Source organism: Pezoporus occidentalis, unplaced genomic scaffold (genome assembly GCF_034315485.1).
Source record: "Pezoporus occidentalis ecotype Australia unplaced genomic scaffold, CSIRO_AGI_Poc_V1 ctg8, whole genome shotgun sequence".
Classification (NCBI taxonomy): domain Eukaryota; kingdom Metazoa; phylum Chordata; class Aves; order Psittaciformes; family Psittacidae; genus Pezoporus; species Pezoporus occidentalis.
The window spans coordinates 9,650,146-9,670,125 of NW_026916158.1; the positions used below are offsets into that span (position 1 = coordinate 9,650,146).

Genomic DNA, 19,980 nt, shown 5'->3' on the forward strand with positions numbered 1-19,980 from the left:
TTATTTGATGTGTCCTTTCATTGCCATCATAGTTCTACTGGCAACGTTGTAAACCTGGATTTTCTAATTAATTCTCATCTGGTGGGAGAATCTGGGCTCACTTTTCCAAGCACAGAGGAAGTAAGGATGGTGGACAATGCTGGGCAGTGTGGAAGCTGCTTTCAGAGGTCTGTGCCTTTTGGACCTCATTGTAGCTCAGCCTGTACATAATATCCTGTCATCAGGTCTGGCTGTACCTTGTGGGCTAGCAGCACACTGTACCATATCAGGACAAACTCAGCTCAAGGGAAGGTAGTATGGTCCCTTGCATGCCATTCATGAGAACCTAGTGTTTCTAAGTAGCAGGCATGAGTCCTGCTTTAGAGACTAAGCTAGCAGTACTTCTCCTCTGAAGAATCCTTGCAACTCTTCCAGGTTGCACAGTTCGTTATTATGAACTTGATAGACATGTGAAAGAGAATATTTATCCTGTAAAAATACGGGTTTTTTTTTACACACAGGCTATTAACCAGGCAGGAGCTGGACCTTACAGTGATGTGGTAACCTGCCGAATCCCCGCATCTGTGCCTGATGCAGTCTGTACGCTCTCCGTGCTGGAGGATGAGCATGTGGATGCCTGTCAGCATTCACCCTCTGTGTGCCTTGTACTGAACTGGGAAGAACCATGCAATAATGGAGCTGAGATTACATCATACAACATTGACCTGGGTGACATCAGCATTCCAGTAGGGAATGTTACAAGTTATGTTATCACTAATTTGCTGCCAGAAACCTCATACCGGTGAGTACAACTTTTTTTGATGTGGTACAAAACTCTGAGGATGAGATCACGCACTTTAATTTTATGTAGAAAATGTTTATGGCATATGGATTCAGTTAGATAAACAAGTAAACCAGCAACCAAACCAACCAACCTGGGGAGAATGGAAATCTGCAATAATTCCTTTATGGAATGAATTGCGGTAGTTCATGTTTAAATATTGCTTCATCCCCACCTTCTTCCTCTTTCTCCTCTCCTTGCATATCTCTGACCTTTTTAAGTTGCTCTTTGAAGGTGAGGTTACGCTGGTAGGTAAATAAATTTCAAAGATGGGAAAGTACTAAAATTACAATGTCACATCTTCTGGTTTTTCAGATATATAGTGTTACTGTTTCAGGGACTTATATTACAAACTATATTGACCCCAGTGAGGGGATAGCAGTGTGCACGCAATGAACTTTTATTTGTATAACAACAGCTATTTTTTTTTTGGCTTAGCACATGGAGATGAGTAAAAAGATAATGTGAATTTTAAACCAATTTCTTCATATTTCTTCAGAGTCTAAATTTCTAAGTGACATTGCCACCATTTTAGTATTACTGTTATGTTCAGGCTCGTATGTTTTTTCCCTAACTGCCAATTAAAGTAAAAATATGGTTCAGTGCAGACAATGAACAGCAATACAGCAGAAAATGTGACAAAAGAAATTCTATTTAAAGTACTGCTCTAATAAAAACTGAAATCTGATTATCTGATTGCCCAGTTGTAAAATTAGACATAGTACAGATCTTCTGTAACATGTTTCTTTTTTGTTTGTATTCAGTGTCAAAATCCCACAGGTCTTGTGAAGTTTTAATCAAAAGTTCATTTCTCAGACTTTATCATGTACCCAAAACAGAGAACTTCTTGTAGCAAATACACAAATATGTGTATTAGAAGTTATTTAAAGTGGGGAGCTTATGTTGCTTCCAGTGCCTAGTACTGTAGTTCCTGATCTTTGCCTAAAATATTTAGGTTTTAAAACCATGTAATAAAAACTAAAGGTGTAGATTTATTTATGTATTTATATATATATATATATATATACCTCTAGAAATCTGGAAAAAAAAAAAAGGCAGAATAGGAATTTGGTGATTCAGAACCCCTCTGTTCCTGATCACTCATAAATCCAGGACATGTCAATATGTTATCATTTTTATTGCCAGTTCTTCAGTGACTTGTAATGCTGTGATCCTTTTTTGCAAAGGCAGTAATGAAGTAAAAGTTTTCTCTAGTAGTCTTCTGTAGTTATTTAAGATCCTAATTTTGTGGTCAGTTTGATCTGGCATTGCTGTCGAAGGAAGCCTCTTGCATTGTGTCCTCCTTTATGCCATCTAAGGGCTATTACACCATTCCACACTGTAAAAACTGGTCTTTTTGAAAACTAATCATACTTCTTACGTTGTAAATGAACAGAGAAGAAAGGAAGGGATAGAAAAGGATAGCACCACCTCTTCTAGCAGCTGTGCTCTAAGCCAGTTCAAAGTGTTTGTGAAACTACTACACATGAGTAAAGCTGCACAACAGTTTGAGCAAATTCAGGTTGCTGTTGTCATGACTATTCCATCTGTATGTTCTCACACGTTTCTCACTCTCTGCTTTGGCATTGGCACTGGCACTGGTACTTTATGTGATCTTACTCTAAGCCAGACCAGGGAACCCAACTGATTGCAGACTAATCAAAAAGCAAATAAATCTAATAAGAAGTTGATGAGTTTGTCTGTTGACTGGCCACTGAGCCATGGAACTTCATCCTCTCTGGGCAGTCTCGTTACTCCCTGGTTTCTCCTCATAGCAGGAGTCAAAACATCTAAAGCAAAATGAGAGCTTTGAGCAACCCAGTCAAGACAGCCAGACTGGACCGTCTAAGTTCTTCACTGAAGTCTTCCTACTTCAGTCTCTTTTTTAGCTGGTTCTTGGTTGTCTACAGCTTCCTTCAGGGAAACATCCTTGTCAGGATGGAAATGGAGATACAGAATGAAAGGATGGGCAGGACATTACTGTTCTTTATAATCATGCTGCAGTCTTGTCTGTGAAGCTCTTACTCCTGTTGCTGTGAAAAGTGTTGTTACACTAACATTATACTGAATTTTTTTTTTCTTTTGCTTTCTTATTATTTTGTAAAAAGCATCATAGCAAATAAAATAATGTATTTTTAGTCAGGGAGTGTGGTTATCTCTGATCCGAATGAAAAGGCTAAAGCACAAGCATTAACTGCAACTGTTCTATATATTATTGTGAAACGAAGTTCCTACAAAAAAAACAAGTTCCTACCAAAAAAAACCAAAAATATTATGAAGAGCACAAACCAGTAGATGATTACTCAGAAATAATAATATATGAAGCTCTGTAATAAGAGAAAGAAACCCTCAAATCTTGCATGTCATGCCTATCAGGGAAGACAAGTGACTGCAGTGGAGTTGCAAAAGCATCTCACCTATAGTTTGAAGTATTTTTCTCCTAATGAAAATAGACATGTCAAAGTGTTTTTGCTGTCAATTGTTAACTCATGTTTCTTTTTCAAGCCTATCTTAACACCTGTCTTTCACCAGGGAACATCTGTATCTGTAAGAAAGATGTTTATCAAGCCGTATGCTAAAACATGATGGGTTTTTTGCCCTTCCTGTTTTAATCAAAGGACTGATGCAGAACATCACTGATTTCATTCTCTAAATTTGTTCACAGTGTTTTTTCTTCTCATGTCAGCTTTGTTTACCTCAACAGGCTCTTTTCTCTGTCACAAGTTTATCCCCTGCTGTGTTTAAAAGCAGCAAATGTGTTTTCTTCCAGGCCATGTTTTTCCTAGACTAAACAAGCCAAATACTGGCTTTTGAGATTCTGAACTCTTGCTGAAGTTTCAGCAGAATTTGAAATAAGTCAGCAAAGGGCTAATATGTTTTGGTTGCATTGGAATTTCACTGTCAATGCTTTTGTGGGAACCTGAAATTGAAAGCAAGTCTTGGCTATTAAGAATTTGGAAATGAACCTTGTTTTACATAGTGGTGATTCTAACAACATGTCTACATGTGTCCACCCCATTGAACTTGCTAGTTGAGGTCTGGCGCTGCTTTGCTACTTCCAGCTTCTGTGTGGGAATAACCATACATGAACAACTCTGAGTATACCCCAGCAAACTGCAGGCTCTTTGCTGAGATGGGCTCAAAGTTTGATGGTTTCTGTGTCTTACTAGAAAATCCAGCCAACATGCCACAAGAAGGATTTGCATCCCAAAATACATTCAAGGCAGGAGGAACTGGGGCATGCTTCTGCCAATGTAGGGCTGATTTCAAGAGGACTTCTCCGATGTCAGACGCAGATCAGCATTTCTTTTGCAAAAATCAGATGCCTCACAAAAGCACTGTATAAACATGGTTGCTGGTGAGCAGCTTCAGAAGTATGTTGGAGAGTTCCACAGTCTTTTGGTTTTATTGACGTAGCCATGTAGCTCTGTAAGCTCCAATTGTAGGGTAATAGTACTTGGACCAGTTTTCTGTGAACTGATATAACTAGAAGTGAGTTAATAAATATTCCACAATAAATAAGTATTAAACAGTAACAGAAATACCAATTTTCTGTTACACTCTGTTCCCAAGCTTCACTTAATGCTCTCCATAGTTAATTGTGCTGTGCTGTTGAGATACTTCACTGCAGAATAACTTCTGATATTTCAGAATGCTTGTTTTCTTCTGAAGTTACATGGTTTACAGAAATACATAGTAGCCTTATTAAATTTTAATAGAAACACTTAATTTGGTTCAGGAATAAAAACTCTAGACATTTTAGATTTCTAAACAGTATCTAAGAAAAGATATTGTAAGATGGAGAGAGAAAAGTGCACATGGATGCTCATGTTAGCAATGCTTAAGTGGGTTATAAAACAAAATTTATGCTTTAGAGTGTAAAATTAAGTCTTATTCCAGCCCCAGAACAATGCAGTCTGAGTGGGGATCTGCGGGGATGGCTTGTCCTGATTTGTTACAATCAAAATAGCTAGCTATGCCAACCACAGACAGTTAGTTCTATTTATCTTCTTCTTTCTCTGAAGCAGGCAGTTGTAGGGGTATACCATGTTCTGCCCTTCTCCCTTCTGCCCCTCCCACCTTTCCCAGGAACTTCTGCCTTCTTGATGGCTAATAGTTTTGAAAAGAAGCAACACTTCTTGCAGAGTCCTTTCCCATGAGAAAATACTGGGCTGCTGTGCACAGGATTTCCAGAGTAAATGGCATCTATCCAGCTATCCAAACTAGGCTGAACTGTCTAAAAAAAAAACAAAAATAAAAGCCTAACTCGTTTGCCCATCCTGTTTTCTCTTATTTTCAGTTTGATTCAACAAACTTTTGAAGCCTTTCAGGCTCATCTGTACCAATATTTCTGTTTACACAGTCCTCAAAACTCTTTCAAAATGCATATTTCACATTTTTGTTAAAATATTGTTGTTGATGTTACCACAGTAAAAGATGACAACTCTTCACTCGTTCCTATAAGCAGATTCTCATTGTGCAAGTTCTTAAACTGAGGTGCAGACAGGTAAGAGAAAGTGACAAAGCAGAAGCCAGAAGTCATTATCTTAAGAAAGAAATAGAATTTAGAAGATTGGCTCAATCTTAAGAATATTTCTGAATTAAAACTTCTTATGACTAGGTAGGTAGTTGGCGTGCTTTTCTTCTGAATGTCCTTAATGCGATTCAAATGGCTTGAGAGATTTTGTGCATCTTGTGAGAGAGTGGCTTCAGTCCAACTTTTATTTAATCTAACATATAGTTCACTGATGGTTAGTATTTCCACAGTTTGTGTAAGATGTGTAGATGGTTTGTGAATTTAACCTTCTTGGTTAGTTCTTTCCGGTAGAGTTTCATGTACTTAAATAATGTGCTTTGTGAGATGCTGCACACGCCAAAATAATACTGTTCTTTTGTCTTCAGAGATATTTACCAACATGGAGATGGGTTTCATGGCAATGACACCAGTGCTTTTGCTTAATGATTTCACCTAAATTTGAAAGGTCCATCACCTTTGTTAGACATCCACAACACACTTCTGCATTTTATTTATTCATAGTTACACACTTCATGTTATCCAGCTTGCACTTGTATCCACTCTTGTTACTTGTTCATGTGGTTAAAGGGACTGTCATTAGGTTCTGAGATTGCTTACCCAAATCTCTCTTCCCTCTGCCTCTACCGCATTTCATGGAATCATAGAATACCATGTTGGAAGGGATCTTGAGAATCATCTGGTCCAATCTTTCTTGACAAAAGTACAGTCTAGACAAGATGTCCCAGCACCCTGTCTAGCTGAATCTTAAAAGTGTCCAATACTGGGGAATCCGCCACTTCGCTGGGGAGATTATTCCAATATCTGATTGTTCTCATTGTGAAAAATTTTCCTCTTCTGTCCAACTGGAATCACCCCGGGATAACTTGTGCCCATTGCTCCTCTTAAAAAGGGGCTCTCCATTTTCTTTATACCATCCTTTAAATACTGGAACAAAGTTGTTATCTTCAATGCAGCTCTTACAATATAAACAGGATGATAATACTTGTTATGTTTACAGAGCCTAATATTTTGCCAAAGCAAAGCACTGGTAGCTGGGAGTGTCCAGTGTGTTAGTGATAGAGCAGTCTGCTCCAGAAGGCTGCTTTGTTTATTGAGACTTTTTTATACCAAGAATCTCATAAAAGCACTTTATTTAACATTTTTTTGTTGTTGTTCGTTTTAGGATCAGGATCCAGGCTGTCAATGAAATAGGAGCTGGACCATTTAGCCACTTCATTAAAGCAAAAACTAGGCCATTACCACCCTCACCTCCTCGGTTAGAGTGTGCTGCTGCAGGTCCTCAAAGCCTGAAGCTGAAATGGGGAGACAGCAGCTCCAAGCTTCATACTACCGATGATATGGTCTATATCTTGCAGATAGAAGACAGAAATAAAAGGTAAGCGAGATGAATCTTTTCCTTGTGTTAATGAAAATGAGTTCTGATTCATCATAATGCAGTTGTGATTCACAATAAGAAAAATATTGTTTTCCAGACTACTCCATACCTACTAATATATACTAATAAACTAATATTGTCTTAACAGGGATTCTGTGCCTGTAGTCTAACTGAGCAAATTATGTAACAAAGCTCTTGCTATAGAACAGCATAAAGCTGTACTGTTGAAATTTTAGCAAAACCCTGCTCCCCCACCAATAAAAACTAATACCAATCTTCATGGTCATAGTACTTAACCCTTTGGAATATGTAAGACAAAGATATTACACCCAACATGCTGTGTGTATTAATAAATCAAACAGTTACAAAATCAGAGGTCTAGGAAAGGCAAAACTAAGCAGAGCAAAATTTTTGGGCAACATGATGGTCAGTATTTTAAAGCTCTAATATTTCTGAGCATTAGGAAATATGAGCTTGGCATCAGCTTGGTAGCTACACAGTAATTATGAAATAAGGATTCAGCAGAGCTCATCCACCATGTTTCATTTCCCTAAAAATTTCTTCAAAGGCATGGAAGCTTTCAGTGTGCAAGAAACACAAAAATGAACATTAATCAGTCAGTGCTAAGCAAAAAGTATTTTCCCACGCAGACTTTGTATGGGAAAGATTTATAATGTAGCTCTAAAGTTGTGATGAGATATATCAATAAAAAAAAGGAATGAAAGACAATATTGTGAGTATTGCCTAATGGTCTGAGCTCTTTAGTGAATAAATATCATAGAAGGCTTATAATTTACTAAGAAAGAGTTTCAACTAGTTTAATTAATTAAAATAACTGATGTATCAAGTAGGTAATCCTTAGAGACTCTGAGAACAGAGCATAATTTTGTGTGAATTAGCATGATGCCTTTAATTTAAATAGAGCTGTGCTGAGTTTATGCCAACTGAAGATCTGGTCCAAAAGCTCTAATTGTAAGTAATAAATCCATGAATAATGCCTAAATACATCCCCTGTATCTCAGCTATACTGATGCAGAGAGGGTGCATGCTCCTCTGTATTAATACCGAGAGGTGTCCAATGAATATAAATGCCCATTTCAAAGTCTGACTGATAAAAACAGTTTCTTCAGAGTGCAGTGGTGCTTGGCAGGAGCCCATCACCTGCAGCAGCATGTGATCAAGTCAGCTCTAAAGAAACATCTTTTGTTTGCTTTCGTGTAGCACTGCAGGTAGGATGGTGAAGAGCTATAAAATGTTTTAAACCTGTTTTGATGTTGGAGAAAACAGTAAGTTTCCTTGTAAGAATCAAGCGTGTTATGTTTTCTGGCAGCAGAGAAGAAAACCTCTTTCTCCTTTGCGCTTGCACAGGGCTTTAACATAACCCTTTGCACAAACTTTTCCCACTGCAAATAGTCTCTTAAGAGCTGGTTTTTAGGAGGAATTTGAGCTTTTTACTCTGCTAGGTCTTCTTAGCTTTAAATTTGGCTTAGACATCACATCAGCTGCCACAGGTGCAGAGAAGCTACTCATCTACGTTGCACTGTCTCCTCCTTCTTGAATGGAATCCTTGCAAAATGGCTTCATTTGGTGTCTGAGTTTGTAACAGTTAGTTCAAATAATACCTGAAATGAGCCATAGCCCTGAGCCCCTCAGCTGATGAAACATGGACCCTCACGGGCACAACAGAGTAGAATGGGTGTGCTGCTGCCTGTGACAGGTGCCATGTTTGAGAACAGTTGGAGCTGGCAGTTCTTGGCAGTAAGTTCTGTTTACTTTGTTCCCTGTCTGACAGTCCCTTTTAGCTCCCTGTTGTGTCCACCAATCACAATGAGAGATGTTCCTAAAAGAATACAGCAGCAAAGTTTTGTACATTCAGGAGAGCTATCATTCCTAATGAACAGAGTGACAGCCCACACATGAATTGGTAGCAAAAGCAGTTAGTTACAGAGTTAGGAGTCTTCTCTTAGATCATTCCCATAAAATAAGCCCCGTCATCACTGAGGGGTTACTCACTCATGTGTATGCTTGTTAAAAATATTGGAATATGGTTCTTTGAAACTAGCCTCTAGCTAGTTAATTAGCTTTAACAAGTTAATGCAGGTAAATTGTGGACATCTAATGGAATAATTAAATAGACTATTTCAGTTGGAAGGGACCTACAGTGATGATCTTGGCCAACTGCCTAATTCAGCGGGACCAGAAGTTAAAGGTGTTGTCCAAATGCCTCTTAAACACTGACAGGCTTTGGGCATCAACTATCTCTGTAGGAAGCCAGCTTCTGGTGAAAAAATTACACTGACTCAATGATTGAGAAGGCTGTTTTGGGGTCTTTCATGGTTTGAAAGGGTTATGGGAATGTTCCACGGTGTCCCTTCCCTCCATTGAGAGATGAGATAGAGCCCAACTCAGGGGAAGAGGATGTGGCATAAAAATGTATCACTCAGAATTGACCTCTGTCACATTCTTCTTTCAGAAGATATTGTTACTGTATTCCCTGAGATATTTGAAATCGCTTTTAACAGCTTTATGGTGAAGTCCCTCAACTGAGTATTACAATTTTCCCTTCTTCGGTAAATTTGAGTATGCAGTTTGCTTGCTGTAACATTTCTTACTGATGATGCTTAAAATAGGAATTAGCTTTAAAATGCTGTTGAAGCATTTGCACAAACAGCGATATAAAGCTGAGCAAATTCTTTAAAAGACAAAAACAAAAAAAAAAGGAAAAAAGAAAGTCATCAGTAAGTCGAGTTCTGACCCTGATAGCTTTAACAGCCCTTTTCTAAAGATTGAGCTCTGGGTTTATGCAGTGATAGTCAGCCAGTGCTCTTGAATGTGTCCTGGTCATTAAGAATTGTTTTTAACTTTTCCATGCTGTAATGAGGTGTAACAGGCCAGTAGCTGGAGACTAAATGTTTCATCGATTGCAAGACCTGTGAAACAAAATACTTGGAAATCTCCTGACACTGATTAATGTAGGGGCTTGAAAAGGTGTGAACATCAGAAATGTACCTGCTTTAGCTCTCATTTGCTGTTCAGTGGGTGACATTTAGGAAGATCAAATTAGCATCTCTTGTCCTTTCAATTATGTGTAGCATTAAATGGAAATGAAGAAAAGCCTGTTTCTAGAAAGCACAGTACATGGGAATGTTAGCTGAGAGTAGTTGACCTTTATGTAGAGAGGACTATAAAATTTCTTTCTATTTTAAATAAGCTATCAGTTGTGACTTCATTTCCTAACTCTAGTAATGTCAAAAAAATCATGTTAATCAAGTTGCACTATTTTCCAGAATACTGTGGATTTTTTCCTCTCCAGGTGAAACAAATGAACCTAATTATAGTAGTGCTTTTGATTTATTTTTTTTTTTGGCTGTGCCAGTAATTACTCTTTAATTGTTCCTACAACTAATTATACCTCTTTAGTGTCTTAAAATGCTTATTGCTATCCAGTCTCAAAGAGAGAATTAGCAAGTACATTATTAGTGGGTCATTTACCAGTTGCCTGTGTTTCTTTTAGATGAATATGTGTTGCAGCTAAGATGAATTCTGTGATTTTTCCGTGTATATGGAATCCAAATAAAAATTATGTTTTAAGGGAGAATCATTGGTAAGGTTGGCTAAGAAGCAACCTAAACCTGTTCTTTAACGATACCAATGGATGAATTGACAATTCTGAAGCTCGCTTTTTTAAGTGAATTGTATGAGATGGTGTTTACTGACATACTAAAATATAACTCCTTTTGTTATGTATATTTATTAAATAAGTGAGTTTTTACCCAGTGATAGGAGGTGATCAGTAGCAGCTCCCTTTCTTAACTTATGAAACATTATTTATGTGGGTATTAAGCTGCTGGAAAATACTTTGCTAAACTGTATGTGTTTTCCATTTAATAGAAATGACAAATCAGTCACAAAATATAACTTCACTATTAATATTGGTACAGTCATTGTGCACACACTGTTTTTCTGGTTAACATAAGAATGTCCCAAAGGCCATAGCCATACTTCAGTGTAGTCGTGGAAACTTTAGTGACTCCAAGGAAGGAATAACATTTGTTTCACAGAATCACACAATCCTAAGGGTTGGAAGGGACCTCAAAAGATCATCTAGTCCAACCCTCCTGCAAGAGCAGGGTAACCTAGAGTACATCACACAGGAACTTGTCCAGGTGGGCCTTGAATATCTTCAACGTAGGAGACTCCACAACCCCCCTGGGCAGGCTGTTCCAGTGCTCCGTCACTCTCACAGTAAAGAAATTTTTCCTGATGTTCACATGGAACCTCCTATGCTCCAGTTTACACCCACTGCCCCTTGTCCTATCACTGGACATCACTGAAAAAAACCTAGCTCCATCATCCTGACCCTCACCCTTTACATATTTGTAAACACTGATGAGGTCACCCCTCAGTCTCCTCTTCTCCAAGCTAAAGAGTCCCAGCTCCCTCAGCCTCTCCTCATAAGGGAGATGCTCCACTCCCTTAATCATCTTCGTTGCCCTGCGCTGGACTCTTTCAAGCAATTCCCTGTCCTTCTTGAACTGAGGGGCCCAGAACTGGACACAATATTCCAGATGAGGCCTCACCAAGGCAGAGTAGAGGGGGAGGAGAACCTCTCTTGGCCTACTAAGCACACTCTTTCTAATGCACCCTAGGATGCCATTGGCCTTCTTGGCCACAAGGGCACATTGCTGGCTCATGGTCATCATCCTATCCATCAGGACCCCCGGGTCCCTTTCCCCTTCACTACTGTCCAGCAGGTCAACTGCCAACCTGTACTGGTACATGGGGTTGTTCTTCCCCAGATGCAAGACTCTACACTTGCTCTTGTTGAATTTCATCAAGTTCCTCTCCGCTCAGCTCTCCAACCTGTCCAGGTCTTGCTGAATGGCAACACAGCCCTCTGGTGTGTCAGCCACTCCTCCCAGTTCAGTATCATCAGTGAACTTGCTGAGGGTACATTCAGTTCCCTCATCCAGGTTGTTGATGAAAATATTAAACAGCACTGGTCCCAGCACCGACCCCTGAGGGACTCCACTAGTCACAGACCTCCAGCTAGATTCTGCCCCATTGACCACAACTCTCTGCCTTCTTCCTTCCAGCCAGTTCTTGATCCACCTCGCTACCTGATCATCAAGCCCACACTTCCTTAGCTTATCTATGAGGATGCTGTGGAAGACAGTATCAAATGCCTTACTGAAATCAAGAAAAACCACATCTACCACTCTACCATCATCCAGCCACCTAGTTACTTGCTCGTAGAAGGCTATAAGGTTGGTCAAACATGACTTCCCCTTGGTAAAGCCATGTTGGCTGCTCTTAATGACCCCCTCATCCTTGATATGTCTAGAGATGGTGTCAAGAATAAGTTGTTCCATCACCTTTCCAGGGATGGAGGTAAGGCTGACCGGTCTATAATTACCTGGGTCCTCCTTCTTGCCCTTCTTATAGACCGGCATGACATTTGCCATCCTCCAATCCTCAGGCACATCACCTGTTTCCCACGACTTACCAAAGATGATGGAGAGTGGCCCAGCAATGACCTCCGCCAGCTCCCTCAGCACCTCTGGGTGTATTCCATCCAGACCCATTGATTTATATTGCTTAACTCATCCCTAACCCAATCCTCATCCACCAAAGCAAACTCCTCCTTTATCCTGACTCCTTCTGGGGCTATAGGAATGTGGGTCCCCCGGGGAGAGTCTGCAGGAGTAAAGACAGAGGCAAAGAAGGCATTCAGCACCTCTGCCTTCTTTATATCCTCTGTCTCCAGGGCACCCACCTCGTTCAGCAGTGGGCCTATACTGCCTCTTGTGTTAGTTTTATCCGCTATGTATTTGAAGAAGCCCTTTCTATTGTCCTTGACCTGACTTGCCAGATTAAGTTCCAAGGAGGCCTTAGCTGTCCTAATTGCTTCCCTACATCCTCTAACAGCTGTCCTATATTCCTCCCAAGTGGCCAGCCCCTCCTTCCATAATCCATAGATTCTCTTTTTCTGTATGAGTTTGCCCAGCAGTTCCTTGTTTAACCATGCTGGTCTCCTGGCTCCCCTACCTGACTTCCTACTCATTGGGACACTCTGATCCTGAGCTTGGAAGAAGTGGTCCTTGAATGCTGACCAACTATCTTGAGCCCTTTTACCACCTAGTACCCTTTCCCATGATACTTCCCTTAGCAATTGATTGAAGAGGCCAAAGTTGGCCCTTCGGAAATCCAGAAATGTGGCCTTGCTAGGTATTCTATTCCTCCCACACAAGATCCTAAACTCCACCATCTCATGGTCACTGCAGCCCAGGCTGCCATTAACCGTCACTACTTCAACCAGACCGTCCTTGTTGGTGAGTACCAGATCCAGCATCCTTGTTTTTCTATTTGGAGAATTTTGCCTTAACTTGAATATTTATTTCAAGAGGCATTACCCCTCATATTCCTCATCTCAGGTGTGCCCGTTACTGTGGTGCAGGCAGCAGAGGTCATCTGAGCTGTAAGCTATATGGAGTCCCAGTTGCCTTTCGGTGGCTGAGGTTGTCTTTCCTTGCTGTTGTGAAAGGAGCCTGTAGAGCCTGAGTATGAACAGGGGGACCTGAATGTTCTTCCCTGTATCCAAGGGAGATGTATTATCCCATCTGTTTCAGTGCTTGTAAACCCAGATGTTGCTGATGCTCGTGGTAGTGCTTTCTTTTTCAATTGTGCAGAAAGCTATTTCACTGTTTAGAGAAAGCCTATCAGAAAGGGAGAAAAGTATATTCTAAAAATCTATGCCAATATTTTCCAAGGTGAGAGGAACCAAATAGCACTTATCAGGAGCTGGTTTCCAAGGAAAATAAAAAACATGTTTTGAACAGTAAACGGTAACGCTAATGCAGAGAATACAGATGGGCTATTTTTTTCTGCAGAAAGGTTCAGGTTTTTTGAAGCTCCTAGCTCTTCCAGTGATTCTCCCACTCCTCTTTTATCTTCACCCAGTGGTGCTGGAAACCTCCTCTCCCAAAGCATGCTGAAGTTGTATGTAGCAGAAGAAACTGTTTTCCCTTCCTTCCAGCAGTTTCTGTGACCTAGTTACTCCTTGAATAATCATAACAAATGGCAGAGAACACACAAATGAAATGGAGGCTGTCTGTCACAGTGTCCAATGCCATTTCCCTGGCTGTAGAAGTGGAATATCACATGTGATGGTTTGGTCTAAGCAGCAGTCTTTCCAGAATGATTAGACAGTTTCTATGTGTTAGAAAGTAGTCGTATGTATGAGCCTCAATATGTATGTTTTGCATTGACATGAAGTAAGGTACAACAGAAACACAGAGAGATAAATTGCTAAATGTGCTGTCTTTGCCTGATGACTAGCATAATCATTATCTAGTTACTGCAAGTTTCAAGCAGTCTAATTAAAAATCGTTTACACTAATGATTTGATCAAGACAATTTACACCCAGTTTAACAGCAATTACAGATATATATCAGGCTTACTGGCTTGTGAAATTCTATTAAAATATAAAATTAGATACATTAACACATCCTTGCAAAAAACTGCAGAAAAACATCATTTTCATATTGGGTAAAACAGTGGTGAAAAACAGTTAAGAATGAGCACCTGAGCACGGAGACTTGTGGCATGCTGCTATTTACTCTGCAAGCCTGGCTAAATAGAAAGTTGACATCTAGAAAAGTCTTTTAGGTAGTCTGTTTAGTATTGTTTGTTGCATTCTGTAGATGAGTGTTGCTAATAACAGTAATGATACTAAGAGCGTTCTGTTTAGATACTTGCGGCTTTGCAGTAAGAGCTGTGCAAATGAAAAGAGGAAGAACTGTTCCAAGTTCAAAAGCTTAACTTGTTAATGCATTTCAGCTTTGTTCCTAGAAACATGAGTAAACCAACATTTTTAGTAGATACAAGTTAACTGTGTGCACATCATCTTTTGAGGCAAAGTGAAATGCGAGCAAACCATGTTAAATGGTGGAGATGAGATGTTTCAGCTATTAGGAATCTCGTGAGACACAGAATTAGATGCTATTCCATAAGTATTTTCAAAGAATCTCTGATTTGGTGGGAAATTTAGTAATTAACTACATAGAAACACAGTGGACCAATATTCTCTTGCTCAGTGTACACTACAGGTACTTCAGACCTCATGGATGTAACTGAATATTCTAGGCAACAGATCAGAAATAACAGCAGCATCTAAACCAAATATTGTCACTGTAGTGAAAGCTGTTTTATGAACACCTGTGACAACCTCATAAGAAAAGTAATGCCTTAATCAAAGTAATTACTGTTTAGCATCTAAAGTGTTAATGGAGTTCAGTTTACAGCAGCCAGGATCACGTTAGCCAGTTTTCTAAGAGCACACCTTTAGGTTCCAACTTCATTTTGCTGAAGTTGGTGAGCTAGCAACAATGCTTGACTTCCTTAACAAGCTTTGCTGAAACATAGCACCTAGACTGTCATCTTGGTAAATGGTTGTGAAGATGAGGTGCTGAATGACTTCATTTTAAGGTTCATAGACACTGTTAGTTGCTGCCATGCTGGGAAAGGGGATTGTAATGCCGCCGACAGAAGATAAAAATGTATCTGCACTGTAAAAGCATTACTTTCCCACAGTTGAACTGGTTTGTTCTCTTCTGGTTTTAGCTTTGTTAAGGCCACTCATATTTATATCTACTGTTAATAATTAATATGTTCACAAACTGTGTAGTTGAGGCCCTCAGTGACATGGTTTAGGGTGGCCTTGGCAGTGCTGGGGTAAAGACTGGACTTGATGATCTTAAAGGTCTTTTCCAACCTCGTTGATTCTGTGATTCTATGTTACCATTGCAAACCATGGTATTGGTAAGTGCCTAGTCATCTGGTTCTTACTGACTACATAGTTTCAACAGGCTGTTGGATGATCTCTCTAATTTCTCCCAGATCTTTCATTCAAATGCTGTTAATTCACATTAAGTTGTGCTCAGTATTGTCCTTCCTGTCTGTTCCTTGGCCTCTGATGGAGTTGCACACAGGAATCATCTGTCAGGCACTTTTCTGACCTGTCTTCCATTCCTCCTGAATGTGCCCAGGAGTTTCTTACAAGAAGGTATTTTTTCTTGTTGTGGGGAGCTTCTGTAGGTTAAGGCATCTCCACATTTTCAATAATTCCAGACATCTAACAAGTGACTCTTTGTGGTAAATACATATTATGTGCTCAAATTCAGCAACATATGAAAGATGATCTAGTAGAAGCAAGTTAAAAATCAGGTTTTGGCCTGAAGATGTGTTAGGTAATTAGGCAAAGAAAACCATACTCTTCCCATCTGACTGTTATCTCTATTCTCTTCCTGCCTTTTTCTGCTCTCCACTAAGTTTTGCTTTTCTAAGTGTAAAGAAGTAAAAGTTGCCACCTTCAGTGGCTCCTGCTGTTGTTGTTATTATGATGCCTATAAACAAAAATTATGTTGACAGTGCATTGTGGAGGTTGGTGTCTAAACATAATATGAACAAGCATACTTTAGTAAGTTTTCCAAAAGGTGTCTTCTAGAAAAGAGATCTTCAGATCAGAAGGACCAAGGCATCCTGTCTGGTTTGTCCACAACTCATGTTAGGACTGGAAGTCAGGATTAGGGGAGGTTGTGGGAGCACAAAATTCTTTGGTACCCCCTTTCCAGATATTTGCCTTCCCTAAGCACCTGCCTGCAACAAGAGATACCAGAGAGTAGCTTGGAAAGGTGCCCCAAAGCTGAAAAGATTGGGTCACCTTGGTAGTGGTTGTAGGGGCACCAATGGATGTGGGGGTGGGCTAAGTTTTTCTCTTTGAGCTGAACATTTTAAAATACAGAAGAAATGGAAAAAAAAGAATGTCTGTTGACTTTACTCATAATTATATGGTTTTGTTTTGAAGTTTTGTTTTCCTTGGTGCCACTTCGTAGTATAGGGAGTTGCTACTGAGGAAAGAAAATCAAGTAAATCAGTGAGTGTTTGATAATGTTCTTTAAACAAAATAGAGGAGTAGTCTAAGGAAGTGGGTAGGAGCTGTAATTGTGCACATAAGAGAGGTGTTGCAATAATAATATTAAAAGAGCTGTTGGTCTGTGAAATGCATGTACTTCAGTTTCCAATTACGCGGTTGCCTTTGTATGCTGAAATGAAGCCTCAGGTCGCCAGGTCAGACCAGTGCTATATTAATAATTTCACTCCAGCCAAGACCGTGGCAGATGACCGTGCTTTTCTGGGAGGCAATAACAGAATCATTAAGGTGTCCATTCCAGCCTTTGTACCTTGGCTCGAGATTGCTGTCTTATTTAATGCTGTACGGTAGATTTTCTTTCAAATTTAATTTTTGTAAGGACAAACGGGTTACTAAAATATAAATTAAACCCAGGGGTTTGAAAGGGAGCCTGCCGATAAAAATGTGCTGAGCACTAATGAGCAGAGGTAGAGCGAGTACATTCATATTCCTTTACTCGACTGGAAGTTACTAAAGTGGAGAAAACAAAACAGCTGCAGCATGTAAAACATTTCCAAGAAGATCTTCATGGAGAATAGAAAGGTATTGATGAAAAGCTAACAGCAATGATGGCTCCCAAACACTCGTTCTAGCACATTGTGTTCTCTCTCCTCCACAGTGTGTAGGTAAATGAATAATCCGTGACTGACATGAGAATGTCTGGGAAGAATGAGATGAGGGGAAGTAGCCACTGGAGAATGTCTTCATCCCTGGAGAAAGTTGCTTTCTTTTCAGTTTCTGCTATTAATTTAGTGGAGAGGAGAGCAGCACTGCAGCAGGTTAAATTTGAACAATACAGTGTTACTTGGCATGGTGCAACCTTTAAAAAAATCATAATGCAATTACATTGAGAATGCCATTAACCCACAGAGACAATAATTTTTTCAAAGACAGTGTACCAGTTTAAGATGTGCAGCCTACTGTCTTTTAATATCAACAGGGCACACCTCTGAGAATTGAAAATTTCTTGGTGCTTGTTTAGCACACTTTTAAGATTTACCTGAAAGCAGGTGGAGATTAGAGAATGAATACATCTTGGCTCAGACACACTTGAGCATAGAATCATAGAATCGTTTGGGTTGGAAAGGACCTTAAGATCATCTAGTTCCAAACCCCCTGTGATGGGCAGGGACACCTCACACTAAACCATCTCACCCAAGGCTTTGTCCAACCTGGCCTTGAACACCGCTGGGGATGGAGCATTCACAACCTCCCTGGGCAGCCCATCCAGTGCCTCACCACCCTAACAGGAAAGAACTTCTTCCTTATATCCAATCTAAACTTCCCCTGTTTAAGTTTTAACCCATTTCCCCTTGTCCTGTCACTACAGTCCCTAATGAAGAGTCCATCCCCAGCATCCTTATAAGGCCCCTTCAGATACTGGAAGGCTGCTATAAGGTCTCCATGCAGCCTTCTCTTCTCCAGGCTCCCTTCTCCTCAACTTTCTCAGCCTATCTGAGGTGCTCCAGTCGCCATCCTCATGGCCCTCCTCTGGACTTGTTCCAACAGTTCCATGTCCTTTTTATGTTGAGGACACCAGAACTGCACACAATACTCCAGGTGAGGTCTCACGAGAGCAGAGTAGAGGGGCAGGATCACCTCCATGGTGATCTACCTACCCCCTGGTAGAGGGGCAGGTCACCTGCTGGTCACGCTCCTTTTGATGCAGCCCAGGATGCAGTTGGCTTTCTGGGCTGTGAGCACACACTGCCAGCTCATGTTCATTTTCTCATTGACCAGCACCCCCAAGTCCTGTTTTGGTTTGGTTTTGTCTGTCTTGGGCAGTAAGAGTAATGAAAAAATAAGACATTAAAGTGTAAACACTTATAATTCTGTGTGTTCCCATATATGAACAGGAGCACTTCTGGCTTGTTGAAACCACTCATGTCCTCATTCAGTCCCCACGGTTTTGCCAATCCAACTGTTTTAACACAACATTGGACCAACTAGGCAACTAATCAGTGCAAGACTATCCTACTTAGAGATCTTTACCCTCTATCAGTTCTCAAATCCAGTTCACCTTCTAGCCCTGTAAATATTTGTACTAAAGGAGAAGCATGGAGAATGGAACAGCGAGTTCAGGGAGGTTGGGGCAGGCTTAGCTGCCACACTTCCTAAGGGACCTTCACTGCAGACATTGGCATGTTAGTATTGATTGTTATTTCATTAAAGTTTAAATTAACCTTTTCAACACTGCAGCTAAAAGCATATCCATTTTGACTGAAGGGACAAGAAATGGCTGTTTATCAAGCTGCAGTATTTCAGTCATGTCCAACCATGTGCCTATCCCTCAGCTTCAGCCTAGCCATGCCAGGGAGGAGGCATGGAGAAGGCTCTGTTGAGCCATGCACTTGCCCCCTCCACATGTTTTTCAGCTCTCAATTTCACTGATGTGCAAGTTGTGTTGCTGCCGTGTGGAGACTGGGACTTGGGTCATCCCTGCCCATGGCAGGGGTGTTGGAACTAGATGATCTTAAGGTCCTTTCCAACCCTAACTATTCTACGATTCTATGATCTCGTGTTCAATTTATGAATGATGTAAAGCTTTGTTAGATAAATGAAGTGGGATGTAGAAAAAAGGTGAGCCCCGCAGCGTAGTTCAGCTATCACCTTGAAAAGCCAGAAGATTTTTGATGACTGTGCTTTGTTAGTGACCATGCTTAATGGCACTCCATAGCATCTGAGCAGGAAAATTCATTGTCTGTGTTCTGATGAAGAGCTCAGTAGAGGCTGGAAGAAGGTGAGAGGGAGATAGAAAACATGGGATCTTTTCCATACACAGATTAAGTCAACTTTTAAATACATAAGAGATTAAGCCCTTGGAAATAAGCTCAATGCTGGTTTATTCTTAAGCAAATATGTGGAATAGGGCCTGGATAAAGCACAGTGAACAATGTCAGGCTTGCCAAGAATGGAAAGGTTCTCACATTTAAATGTGCTTTTTAAATTAGATTTAAATTTAGATTTTAAAAATGAACTTCCTGTGATACGAGCAGACTACCACCTTACTTTAGACAATTTTTAATGTATGCATACATCACAGTAGCAGTGGGCAATCACACTGATTGATTCAGCTTTAAGTTCATTGAGGTCCTTCAGCAGAAAGCCCAGGAGACTGATTGTAGGATATATTTCTCCAAGTCATCTTCATTAGGTTTCTTATGATCTGCATCTTCAAACACAGTTATAAAGTGTTATTGTCGTAGTGAAGCCTAACAGCAATTGCATTTGGTTGACTTAGTAATCAGCCTTTCTTCTTCCAAAATTGAAAGTCCTC

At 40.2% G+C, this 19,980-nt stretch overlaps 1 protein-coding gene across 1 annotated transcript in view; it reads left to right on the plus strand.

Moving 5' to 3' along the window:
- Positions 1-19,980, plus strand: part of FNDC3B (fibronectin type III domain containing 3B) — a 212,461-nt gene that overhangs the window by 174,883 nt on the left and 17,598 nt on the right. Inside the window, exons 22-23 of the mRNA XM_062602994.1 lie at positions 501-781; positions 6,520-6,732. Of these exons, the coding sequence (XP_062458978.1) occupies positions 501-781; positions 6,520-6,732 (494 nt within the window). The remainder of the gene's footprint in view (positions 1-500; positions 782-6,519; positions 6,733-19,980) is intronic.